This window comes from Macrosteles quadrilineatus, unplaced genomic scaffold (assembly GCF_028750875.1).
Source record: "Macrosteles quadrilineatus isolate MER2022 unplaced genomic scaffold, UCM_ALF_1.0 Scaffold_1__1_contigs__length_201487025, whole genome shotgun sequence".
Lineage (NCBI taxonomy): Eukaryota > Metazoa > Arthropoda > Insecta > Hemiptera > Cicadellidae > Macrosteles > Macrosteles quadrilineatus.
The window spans coordinates 10,160,563-10,174,629 of NW_026542594.1; the positions used below are offsets into that span (position 1 = coordinate 10,160,563).

The 14,067-nt window shown below is 35.6% G+C and overlaps 1 protein-coding gene across 1 annotated transcript in view; it reads left to right on the forward strand.

Moving 5' to 3' along the window:
* The window catches only part of LOC128994481 (E3 ubiquitin-protein ligase listerin), a 243,802-nt gene that overhangs the window by 1,375 nt on the left and 228,360 nt on the right, over nucleotides 1-14,067 (forward strand). The window contains exon 2 of the mRNA XM_054419068.1: nucleotides 7,314-7,511. Within this exon, the coding sequence (XP_054275043.1) occupies nucleotides 7,314-7,511 (198 nt within the window). The remainder of the gene's footprint in view (nucleotides 1-7,313; nucleotides 7,512-14,067) is intronic.

The following is a 14,067-nucleotide window of genomic DNA, read 5'->3' on the forward strand; positions in this document are numbered from 1 at the left end:
AACCTTCTCAAATACAATATCTGACAGTTTCAGAGCCAAAATGAATGCTTCGCAATTAAATGTCACCCGATCGTGTTAGTCCATATTTTATATCAAACGATGAAAGGAATTGCTTTACAGTATAGATCTATGAGGCATAGCCCTAAGGTAGGCCTGTAATTTAAAGTTACTTTTCACACTGGTTAAAAGTAGTTAAAACACTACCTACCTCAACCTCACTACTGCACACTTTATTCGGGTTGAAATTTTTATTAACAATGGTGCTCTTGTCTTTTCCATGAAAAATAAGGACATTAATGCGTTACCAATAGACATACACACACAAATACAGAATTGAGTCCACACAACATTTTGGAGTCCAGACAGAAAACGCTAAAAATTATATAGTAAGACATCAATTAAATTTAACTTACTATGGTTTGCTAAAAAAAACTTTCACTTGATGTGGTGCAGTACCAAAGTTATTAATCTCCTTTGGTTTAAACTTTTTTTTAAGTTTTCGAAAATCAAAGTTGTTTCCCATTAATAGCATTATTTGTAAGCAGCTTTTAATGTTAACATATTAATGGCAGTTTGAAGAAACCACCTTTATCCAAACAAAGGTTTCTTTTTTAAAAGATTACGTAATCTCTAAACGATAAACGGTACATATTTAGCAAACATTCGGAGGAAATGTGACAAAAAACGCACAAATCTGGGGTTTTGTACGTTTGTAGTTTTATTTCCTAAGTAGGAAAAGTACCGATATCGTTGACGAAATGTAAGTAGGCCTAAGTAGAAACCAAAAGTGACACATTGGAAAAGCGAGTTTAGCTACATCTGTTAAGTTAAACCTCCGTTACGGTACGATCACAGCGAAATCAGAAAGATCTTCCAAGATCGCAGCAACATCCACAATCACCCACTGCAGTTGTGATTTTTTACTTTGCACTTTACACAACTGTCCTTGAAGCACCGTCAATGAGTGGAAACCTTTGTAAGCTACGGTATTGGTGACGATGATTAAAAAAATTGTAAGTTTCCTTGCACTAATACAACACTGATTCACGGTATTTTCCCCGGTTATCAAAACTCAAGAACAATTGTTGCACTTGCGATTAATTAAACCGGTTAAGTAAGGCACAACGTTTTTAATCTCACTTGGTTTGGATGTGCTGACTAAACTTGATCGGAAATGGTTGTGGTATTTGTAAACAACTTTTAATGTAAACATATCAGTGACAGCTAGAAGTGAGAACTAATCCAAACAGCTGATCGTTATTTCATAAAATGTAATACAGTACCTAGTAAACATTGGGAGAAAATTTGACAAAAATCGAACAAAATTGGGTTTTTGGTGGTTCGTTATTTTGTTTTCCAAGAAGTGAGGCCATGTTTTTATAGCCAAAGACACTCTCACTAATTCAGTAAATACAGTTGAAAAATGATTAGAACCTTGATCGGTACTCTAGTTTTCTAGGAGTAGGCCGCGTAAAATGACATTTTGGCGTTACAGACGGAGTCACAGAATGGACAAACAACCAGACATACAGACAGAAATTGAGATAAGACTCGTTTCGGCTTTCTTAGGCTATGAAACGTAAAAATAACCAAAAACTGCACGATTCTAAGCAATGTACAGACAAAACTGTAATTTTATTTATATAGATATATATATTTATATATTAGCGAATTTCCCATATAGGGAATAAGCTATTACCGCAGTACTCACGGTAAGACCTGGACCCGGGACCGATTTAATTTTTCCAAAAAGCTAAGAATGCTGTAAATTGGCTGTTACGTAAATATTGACGTTTAAATGCATTGTTAATCAACGTATCTTATGATGATGTTATATTGTTTAAAAGGAATATGACCTTTCTGCCATGACAGTAGCTGCTTAAATAGTATTTACTCTTTGTGCCATTTTTACAGCAAAAACGTCATGTTATTTTCAATAATGTTACCAACCTAGTGGGCCACGGTCTGTAATATAGGCCACTGCAAATAATTTGTCATAGATAGGTACCGGTACCATTCCAGGCAAGGTTTCTGTATTTGGATGTTATTAGACACGATAAGAGCTCAATGAACGTCTTCTACAGATAATTAATCTGTTTAGGAAATATAAGCCGAATTAAATGCGAGTTTAGGCATTTTGTAACTGTATAAGTAAGTTACATAGTATTTTTAGGCTGGTGCTCAGTCCACTTAAGAATATATTTTTTAGAGATAAATTAAATGGTTTTTATTGCTGAGTAGCGATAGTTAACATGCAGAACCCTCATCGTTAGTGTAATAACATTGAAAGGCTCTATAAAAGTTGAAGTTCTTATTTGTATACATACCCTTATTATGTTTTTACTTAGCGGAATAAATACATCGAAGTAACCTCTCTGAAAAGTCTGCAGTAAATTGCGGGTTTCCAGTTTAATGACTTTTTAAATCATGCACATATTTCTATATAAATATTGTAAAATGTTTTATCATATAGACAACGTGCCCTTCTTTATTATTTTGTGTTGTATTACACAATCAAAGACTTTTCCAATGATTGAAAACATCTATGACAATAATCTCATGAACCTATGATGGGTCTGTCTAGAATAATATGATAAAATATAGGCAAAAGTGGTAATAAAGGCAGACACCAACCCGTACTATAGATATAAAATAGTTCAATAAGGAATAATTGTAAGAGTTACTATAAAAAGATTGTCAACTTATTTCGTAATGGAACGTTATATTGCAAAACATATCATGATACAAAAGAAAATCAATTTTAAAATCAGTAAATAACATTGCAAATACTTCTTTTGGACAATTCAATAACTCCCAATAAACTTGTGTTGTTTAAAATACAATTTAAGAATTAACAGCTGTTTAATTCAAAAGTATTATCCACATGATCAAAATGTAAACAAATCTGTGGAGGGATCTTTAAGGGCTTCTGGGGCAGAGCCCTAACGGGATTCACTTTGTTTTTCTTTTGATAACTCATCTAGAGACCAAGACCTTTCATTGGACACCTCTACCAAGTTTATACGCCCAGCCGTTCTCTCAAATTAGTGGAGACAAAGTTTCCAATTAAATATTTGGATTCCCCCATGTTAATCTTATGGGAGAAAACCCAACTTTGATGGATGATCCTGCCCAGACTATTAAAGATTTCAGAAAATGAAAAACACTTTGCAAAACTACAGATCAGGGCCATTATTTTGACTTTTTACAATTAAAATCGGTCCAAAAATGAGGGAGGAGTTCTGTTTACAAAAATCGGCTTAGCGTATTATATATATAGATATGTGTCCGTTAGCGCGATAACTCGAGCAAAAATGATCCAATTTTGATGAAATTTGGTACAAACGTGAAAACCTACGTTTATTCGAACGAGTTTGCGATCCAGCATAATCGGACCATGAGAACAGGGGTTTATGGGGGGTTTTATGGGGTAAAAATGGGGTTTTTCCATTTTTGACCCTCAAAACAAAAAAAATTGCAATTTCTTTTTAAACCGTTTTGTAGAGCTTAAAAAAAGAAAAAAATTAGTATGTTGAAGCGCTGTTGTATGCCTAACGGTCACGGAGAAAATTCAAAAATAGTGTAATTTAAAATTCCTATGTTATTCTTATGGAGGAAATGAAAATTGTTGTAGTTTACTTGTTTACGGATATATATTGATAACATTTTGCAAATTTATTTATTTCATCCTATACTATTAACGTATGGTCAAAAAACACTTTTTACCTTCCCCGTAGCAGCAAACCTATGCACTCGTTAAATCTAATGTTATTTAAATAGGGAATAAATATGTCTTATTTATGGATGTATTTTAGTACAAATTTAATCAGACAAGTTGAAATTCGCTTAGTCTGCAGGTTTGCTGCAGCGGGGGTATTTTTTTACGCTGGAGTGCGCGCAGGGTTCTAGCGGACCCCCAAATTTTTTTAGTGCGTTTAAAAACGTTTTTTTTAAGTTTTTTATTTATAAATTATTTTTTACTTTTTAGTTTTTAATGTGTGTGGATGTTAAATCTATTTCAAGCATCTATATCAGATTAACACGTAGAGTGCGTCCGTACCCCATCGGGAACGCTCGGCAATGCCTTTTGTATATCTAGTTGTTTTTGCTCTAGCGTCGGCCGAAAGCGGACCTATACCACGTTAGCGTGTAGTATGTGACTTGCATTTTGATGTGGTGTAGGTTGGTAGTAAATTTCCCCGTAAAATCCCCGTCTGGCAATCTCAAAAATCTACTTTTGTCCCGTCTTTTTCCCTCCATTTGGCAATACAATTCCAATGGGACCGACTACGTTCCAAGCAGTGCTGCTATCTGTGGGTGTTTAGCGAACTACATCGACTTTCGTTGTAAAGCAGGACATCCCTGCACATTATTTGCTATTCGTCAGACCAAAATTGGAAAGCCAATCACACGCGGCAATCGGGTTTGTTCGACGCTAAAGGGCTGCGCCGCACTGGGGATACGCTCGCCATTTGACGTCCCGCAGCGAACGTGTTAAGACAGAGGCATGTGGGAAATCTAAGGTTTATTTGAGTTTCTTTTCATATAATTATGTATTAGATTGAATGTATGGCCTACCTACTATCTATAAATATATTAATCTATTTAATTTATTGTATACTTTGTAGAATACTAAATAAATAACAAATGACATTATTAACAAACACCTTTATATCTGCAATCAGATTGTTTGTCTTTATTTTGAAATGTTTGTTTGTATAAAGAATCTCTTGGGAGCATAACCTGTACCTCTTAACCTCTGCTCTTCGAACTGTCAAATTTAAGTATTTACAGCTGACTTATATTAATTGATATATTTACATTCTTTCAAAATGTAAACATGGAAAATTTGGAAGCCCATGGGGCGTAGCCCAAGGGAAATATGAAAATTAAATGATATAATATAGCATTGTCATCCATTTGTGAGCTATGTTTCAAATTTCAAGTCTCTAGCTCATCGGGAACTTAGTTTAAAATTGATATCAAAATTTGTAGGAAAGCGACTTGCAAACTAATAAAAACAAGCCCATGGGGCGTAGCCCAAGGGAAATATGAAAATTAAATTAATATTGCATTGTCATCCATTTGTGAGCTATGATTTAAGTTTCAAGTCTCTAGCTCATCGGGAAGTTAGTATAAAATTGATTGCAAAATTTGTACCGTACAAGAAAGCGAGCTTCTAAAAACGTTTTAAAATGGATGTAAACTTATAAAAAAAGTTTTTGATATTTAGCTCTAAACTTTAGACATAATAGCCTATATATATTCGCTAATAGGCCTAATACTGGACTTATTCTTCCTTACTTATGTTATATTGCATTTTTTTGCCTTAAGTATGTACCAAAATTAGTCTATTTTAAGCACTTTTTACCTTTAGTACTTTTGGGGGAAACGCATATTTTAAATTATTTACCTAGCATTTTATTTTTGTTCGATCTATAAGTTAGCGCCAGCGCTGATATTTCTTTCTTTTCTTCTATTAGTGAATTACATATCCACATGTTTCTAGCCATATACTTTCTAGTTTTAATTTTTGGAAATAATAATATGTAAGAATATTGAAAAAACAGTCATATTTTAACTCAATTAGAGCTGCGTACACAGAATACCAATTTTCTAGGCACAAATTATTTTTTTTTAATAAAGCCATATTTTTATCTGTGTATGCCCTTTTACTTATTGTAATTTTTTAACATTACTGCGATCTGCATTGTTTAAACAAGACAACATTAACAATTGGGCATCATGATCTGAGAGACTTGTAATAATACCTTCAATATGAATTTTACTTTTGTCAATATTGGAAACAAAATTATCAACTGCTGTAGCTGTTGACTCAGTAACTCTAGTGGGAAAATTAACCTGATATTTCCACCCAAATCTTTTTAGTAAATTAACAAATTCATCTCTCATTACCGGTAACTGATCTTTAGCATTCTCTAAGACATTAATGTTAAAATCTCCTGCTACAATTATGTAAGGACAAATCCCAGTAATAATTTGTAGAGCATTATTAAGTTTTGCCAAAAAACACCTCATCACTAGCTGCAGGTGATCTGTAGATTACCATCAGTGCAATTTGATCTTCCCTGTTTTTAATTGATACAAAGCAACATTCAAATATTTTATCTACACATAAGTCTATTATGCTTGATATATTAAGGTTTTCCCACTTCACATTGCCATTCGCCATTATCACCACCCCGCACCATTGGATGTATATCTATCTAGAGTAAAAAGAACACATTTTATATCCATTGACATTTATTTTATCAAATTCGTCATGTTTTAAGTTATGCTCTGTTAATTCCAAAAATGCTGGATCAATTTCTTCAAGTATTATTTCCAATGGCTCGATTTTATTTAACAAACCTCTTATATTTTGATATAATATTGTTATGTATTTCTTGGGTGCACTACCCAAGAAATACATCTTGGGTTTTGATTCTACTATTGATTTCTTTAGCATCATGAGAAGTGACGGTACGTTTTTATTAATGTGCGATAGTGTTCAATCCTTTGAATTCTTTATTTAAATTGCTTACCGTACTTATTATTTCAATTTTGTATATTTTAAAAATACAGTGATTGATGTTTATTAATTAAGTGATACAAGAACCATAGAGTTTGGAGGAGCCCTTATGTATTCCAAATGGGAAAAAACACATCTGGAGAGTATTTTTCATTGTGTCATGTACATTGATCAAATTAATTTACATAAACAACAAGCGCTTAATCAACCAAGAGTTTGCATTGGACAAGATGGTGATGAATCGCCATATCTTCTCTGCGTTCTATTCCTGTAGCGAGGCACGGGCAGAACAACTAGTTATTATTAATTGTCATCTTCAACTACAAATAAAGGGTAATAAGCTAAATGAGAAGTTGTCACTACAAAACTAGATTAATGCTGCACATAGTTGACCACCAAAAGTTAGCTCAGTAAGGGTGGCAATGCGACAGGTGAAGTAGCCTAAGCTAATGCCGCTGGTGGCTGGCGTCGACCAAGGCTGGGTGTTCGGCACATTCTGTGACGTAGAAGCGTGAGTGGAAGGGCCTGCCTGCAGTATAGTGTGGCCTTGGCTAGGCTGCCACACAGCGATGTACCAGCTCTACGTCACTGAGGAGGGGCAGGAGAGGAGGAAGTAGGATCGGGTGGCGACCGCTAACATCAAAGGAGTGGACCAGCCCTTGTCTATATTTAGCCCTAATAAGTACACTGGGCATTTTTACAAGTTGATTCATATAAGCTAGCTTGTAGATTTTTGTACATCCTGTGTACTCAACCCTCTACCGGTACCTCTGATTTTCAGCCAGCAAACAGTGGTCGTAGTGCAGAGTTACTACAGTCAACTTCAGGTGTTCCTTTTCTTGGATTCAGCACTTTAAAAGAAGGAGGGTTTATACCTATTCTAACTGGGCTTAGTGATGAACTGGATCATACCATTAGTGAAGATTTTCGCCTCGTTTGGAAAAAGATGAACAAGAAAGATACAACAACAAAGTTAAAGGTAAGTCCTACTAAATAACCTTATAACTTTTAGTATGTTTTTAGTTTGAGATTTTGGAAAATATTCTCTTAACACATTCCCTGCGGCTGGGTCCCCGGTGACGCATGGTGTGCCGTGGTTGCGCGCAATCCATTGTTTGCCAAGTCAATGTGGCTCAGGCTCTCGCCGAGGACGGTTGGTATTAGTATTGTGTCCATGTGTTAGTATTGTGTCTCTAATACCTGTCTATAATTGTGGTGTAGGTTGGTAGTAAATTTCCCTGTATGGCAAGCTTAGAAATCAACCTATTGGGGTGTCTTTCTCCCTCCAATTGACAATACATTGGGACCGGCTATGTTCCAAGCAATGCTGCTATCTGTGAGTATTTTAGAAACTACGTCGTGTAACGCATCACATTACCGCACGTTATTTGCTATTTGTCTGACCGAAATATTTGAAAGCCAATCGTCCGGCAATCGTGTTCATTCAACGCTGTCCCGCACCGGGGCTACGCCTGCCATTGATTGACTGCAGAGAATGTGTTAATTCAAAATTAGTTTGAGGATATTAATTGAATAATTTTTCTTTGCTCAATTTAAAACTTGGTAATATTTTGTGAGACATTATTTCAAATATACTCTTTAATTTTCGGAGTGAACCAGAAAACAACGCATTATGTTTATAAAATTAGTTAACCATCTAAAGGCTTTGAAATTAGAGGATTGATTTTTATTGCTTGTGCTTGATGCATTTTGTTTAGATTTTCAACTCTCTGAAGCTAACTAATTATCAACCTTTTCAAATGAAATTGAACCTGTCACTTTCACATCATTTAATGTATATTTAGTGAAAAGAACCTAATTTAAATAGGAGAAATACCTTAAATAAAATCGTAGAGGTTTCCACTAAATATGAATGTTTAATTTAACATACTTTTAAAAGTAATTAACAATTAATTGTTTAGAGCAAATAAAAATGAACCACTTTTGTTGGAAAAGCCTAAAAGAACATTGACGTGTTCTTGAAGGTAGACTATAATATAATAAAACTCACATTTGGAACTGAACTGATGAACTTTATTAGGTAACACCAGAGACAAACATTGTTGATATTTAGACTGCCCAGACTGGAATGGCTAACTATCTGAGTACGGCTATCGGTTACCTGGTGGGGGTATACCTATGATACATCACTACCTTCCCATGTATAAGTTGACAATATTTAAAACATCAAAAATTCAAGTGACAAAATAAAGTAAATAAAAACTTTGTGGACAATTCTTAAAAATACACACAACAAAACAGTAAACAACTTCTAAGACAAAAAAGACAGCTCAATATCATCAATCAAATTCAGAAAATGTAAATCTTTTAGTCGGCTTGATAACTCTTCCTCTACTACTACTCTGCTGAAGGGGACTTGTAGGTGAAGGTTGGATAACGGGTGGAGATGGACGTGGATTGGTACTATTGTTAACAGGAGATGGTCTGGGTGGACTAGGACTAGGCACATGTCTAGGTGACGGTGTTTTGGTGTGGAGTTTATCAGGATTAGGTGAATGAGGTTTTGGAACATAATATTCTCTAAGCTGATTTACATGGACTTTGTGAATACTTTTGTCAGATAACACTCTTACCAAATAAACAGTCTGACTAATTTTCTTGGTCACTTGACCTACCACAAACTTTACACCAACATTTGTTTTTTTATTCAGATTTACCCATACAAATTGATCAGGATGGTAGTTTGGAATTCTTATCTTTTGCTTGTCCTTACTTTTTGACTGATTCTTTCTTTTTGACTGATTCGATACAAAGTCGAAACTTACATTTCTTTTTACAGAAGACAAAGGCGTTTCAGGTACAAAAGTAAGTAGCATTGCCATAGGAGATTTTACCCGTTACAGAGGATGGAGTGGAACGATAAGCGTATAGACAATCTAGTAACATTTGTTCTGGTGGTAGATTACGACTTCTTTGACAAAGATAAAATTTAGACAATATAATTTTAAATGTTTGAACGGAACTTTCAGCTAGTCCATTAGATTGAGGTGAATATGGGGGTGAAAACATCAGTTTGATTGACTTCCTCTCACAAAAATCTTTCAATTCCTGACTACAAAATGGCGGACCATTGTCACACACAATTGTGCGCGGAAATGAAAATCTAGAAAATACTCCTGCTAGTTTATTTATAACAGCTTTGAAATCACTTCTGTTTCTTAGTACAAAGCACTCTACCCACTTAGAGTAAGAATCACACAAGATCAAATACTTATTGCTACGAAAATCAAACAAATCTAGATGCACTCTTAACCCAAGGGCATTTTGACTTAGGCCAAGGTAGACGATATTGGTTACTATGTTTCTTTTGATGGGACTGGCATATTTGACAGTTTGAAATGAATCTATATAGATCGCTATCAAGTGTAGGCCACCATACGTATGACCTTGCAAATAGTTTTGATCTAGTTATGCCAGCATGGCTGAAATGAATCACATCTAGGACTTAATTTCTTAGGTTTTCAGGTATTACAATTTTACTTCCAAAAAACAAACAACCATTGTGAACACTCAAACAGTGGCTGTTGTTAGAATACACATTGAACTCACTGGACACTTTTTTTTTGGAAAACCACGTTGTACAAACTCTATCACTTTAGACAAAACGTTATCTTTCATGGTTTCTTTACACACTTCATCATGAGAAACTAGAGGAGTGGACAAATAAGTAAAAAAAGAATTGTCATCTTGAACTAAATCAGAGCTTGGTAATCGCGACAAGGCATCGGCATGTGGTATCAATAAACCTTTCTTGTGGACAATCTTATACTGATAAGCAGACAACATGGTAGCCCACCATTTGTATTAGCTTTGAAGAAGCTAAGTTTGGTATTCTCTTATTTTCATTGAAAATACTCTTCAGGGGCAAGTGATCACTACAAATCGTAAAACTTCTTCCCCACAAATATTTGTGAAACTTTCTTAGACCAAAAACACAAGCCAGAGCTTCCTTCTCTAATTGTGAATAATTTCTTTGTGCTGGGTTTAGTGTTGCACTTACCTTCAACATGACTCAAAATTGCACCAATACCAAAAGAACTCGAATCAACAGACAAAATTAATTCTTTTGATGCGTCAAACAACACTAACATAGTTGCTTCTGATATAGACGTTTTACACAATTAGCAAAAGCTAATGCGCATTCTGATGACCAGACAAATGGTTCATCTTTTCTCATTAGTTTATGAAAAGGTTCTAAAAGGTCTGGACACATGTGTACAAAGTTTCTGTAGTAATTAAACATTGACACAAATGACTAAAGTTCTGTTTAATTAGTAGGATCTGGAATAGACAAAATCTGCTGCACTTTGGTAGCAGACGGTGCTTTACCCTTACCAGACAGCTCAAACCCTAGAAATATCAACGACTGTACAAAAAATTCTGACTTATCTACATTTAACTTAACATTGTACTCTTCAAGACGTGACAATACACTGTGCAGATTCTGTTCACATTCGGTTAAATCTTTACCTCCAATCAATATATCATCAAGATAAGGCGCAACCTGATTTAACTCTAAAAAGATTGATTCAATAACTGATTGAAATATTGCACAAGCAGAGGCTAAGCCAAAAGGTAGGCGGTTGTACATATTTGACCTTTGATTGTGTTAACAACCAACAATTAATAATAATAATAGGTTAAATACCTTGTATACGTCCTCAATCCAAGTCGTCTTATAAAATGACTATAGTTTCGGGGCCGACAGTCCCATTGTCAAATTTTCTGTCTTGTTAATTACTGTTTATAGCATTGGTCACCGTTGAAGTACACATATACACATACACTGACACACGAAACATTTATATTTACACGTAACATTGAAAAATTATACTTTTGGCCGGCCTAAACAAAAAGTGATTACATCATTGTGCGGACCGGTACACTGACTGACTGACTGATTCATGTTAGCCGATACCCTGGAGACCTTGACCTTGGCCTTGGGGGAGGGGGGTGATCAGCTGTTTGTCACTATTTCTATTGTAACGCTGTGAATGCAATTTAGGCATTCTAAGATTGCCGAACACCTGCAAAAAGAAAACCATTCCATAAAAAGTTCCAATGGAGGATTAGAAATTTTACATAAATGCAATAAAGGCCCCGTGATGAACGTCCTAGAAAGCTATGAAATTTATAAAGCTTTCAAAAAATCGCCAAACGATGTGTTAAACGAAAAACTAACTTTCAATTCCAACATTCTGTTCGATCGCATCGATTCATTGAACAATAGAAATAGTGACAAATAGCTGATCACCCCCCTCCCCCAAGGCCAAGGTCAACGTCTCCAGGGTATCGGCTAACATGAATCAGTCAGTCAGTCAGTGTACCGGTCCGCACAATGATGTAATCACTTTTTGTTTAGGCCGGCCAAAAGTATAATTTTTCAATGTTACGTGTAAATATAAATGTTTCGTGTGTCAGTGTATGTGTATATGTGTACTTCAATGGTGACCAATGCTATAAACAGTAATTAACAAGACAGAAAATTTGACAATGGGACTGTCGGCCCCGAAACTATAGTCATTTTATAAGACGACTTGGATTGAGGACGTATACAAGGTATTTAACCTATTATTATTATTATTATTCAATCCAGGAGGCAAACATGGATAAACCAACAATTGTTTACTTGTTTCATGAACTTCTAACTGCAAATACGCTTGGGACAGATCCAAGCGACAAAAAACATTACATCCCACAAATTTGTTAAAAATGTCATCAGGAGTGGGGATAGGATGTTGATCTACTTTTAAATGCTTGTTCAAAGTGGTTTTAAAATCAACGCACATACGCAACTTGCCGTTAGATTTTGGTACACAAACCATAGGACTACTCCAATCTGCATGTTTGACTTTACTTATGATACCTTCAGACTCTAATCTAGACAACTCTTGATTTACTTCATCTCTCAAGGCATAAGGAACTGTGTACGCTTAGTGAAATACAGGTTGAACACCATCTTTCAGATTTATACTGACTTTAAAACCTTTGATTGGTAGCTCATTGTTTTTCTTTGAAAATACACAAGGGAAACGTGTTGACAAAACTTCAACTACATTTGCTTTAGGCCTACATTGAACCACGGACTGACATTTATCGTTTGGACTCGACACATAATTTACTGGACAATCATTAGTGTTAGACAAACATCCCGACAGTAAGTTAGTTGACCAGTTTGGTGACAAAACTGACAACCAATCTCTCCCTAAAAGTGCGGTACATGACAGCTGTTCAGCTACAATAACATTCAAAAAATGTTGCTTCAATTGGTTTTGGGGTTTAACCTCAACTTCACAAGTGCCCAAAATATTTAATTCTTGACCATTGACACTTCTGATTTGACCTAGAAAAGGTGACAATTTAGTTAGCTTTAAGCTCCTAGCCAGATCTGCTCTCAAAATACTAACTGCACTACCAGTATCTACTAGCCAATTAGTAGGTGCACCATTTACTTGTATACATACAGGCAAAGGACCGGACTCATTAATTAATGTATTAGACATGTTAACAAAATTAGCGCTATGACAAAAACCAGCAACGTGTCCTTGTTTACCACAGTTGTGACAGATCCAGTCTTTTGCGGGTCATTTTGATAGACTGTGTCTCTTAAAACAATAACGACATGTTTTCCGGTTGTTGTTGTTGGATAGTTCATGGTCCGAGCGGCGGTGCGGGGACGGTGACATATATCGGGACGGCGAATGTCTATCGGAACGTAGATGACGTGGATAACCAGCTGATGTTGACCGTTGTCTATGATTATACGCAGCGGGGGGAGGTGGGGCACGTGATCGCTGGTTGGATCTCCAGGACTGTGACGTAGGAGTTGACGTAGACTGCCGCGATCCCTGCGTAGTCACGTGACTGATGTGAGCTGTGACGTCATTTCCAGACATAATGTTCGTTGACCTCTCTACCGCTTCCATGTCGAAAATAATTTTGCATGTATCCTCAAAAGTGATGGCGTCTGATTCAGACAGTAGACGACTGACCATATTAGTATTTAATAACCCCGACACAAGACGATCTCTTAATGCGTTATCAAAAAATGATCCGAAATTACATGTACTGGCCAAGGTTTTAATCACAGTAATATAGTCTATAATGGATTCTCCAACTCGTTGTTTCTGCAAATTAAAAGTATACCTCTCAGAAATAACTTTTTTGACTTAAGTGTATTTTTTTGCTAATGCTTCAGTACACTGACTATATGTTGCTTTCTTGAACTCGATAGTACTTAATAAAGACTTGAGTTCTGCATAAATACTAGGCTGCAAATTAACACACCTTTTCTATTTTGAAATACAGTTCTAGTCTTTCGATGTACAACGAAAAATCTTCCTCTTCCGGGACAAAAACTGGTGCTTTAGACATTTTGAATTAGGCTAATTATTGACTAAATTATAAAACACACAGACAGATGTTGACAAAATGGACGACATTGACTCACCGACCGGCGACCGGCAGCTTTCACTTTTATACAAACTTGCAGTTGTTGACACAATCACTTAATT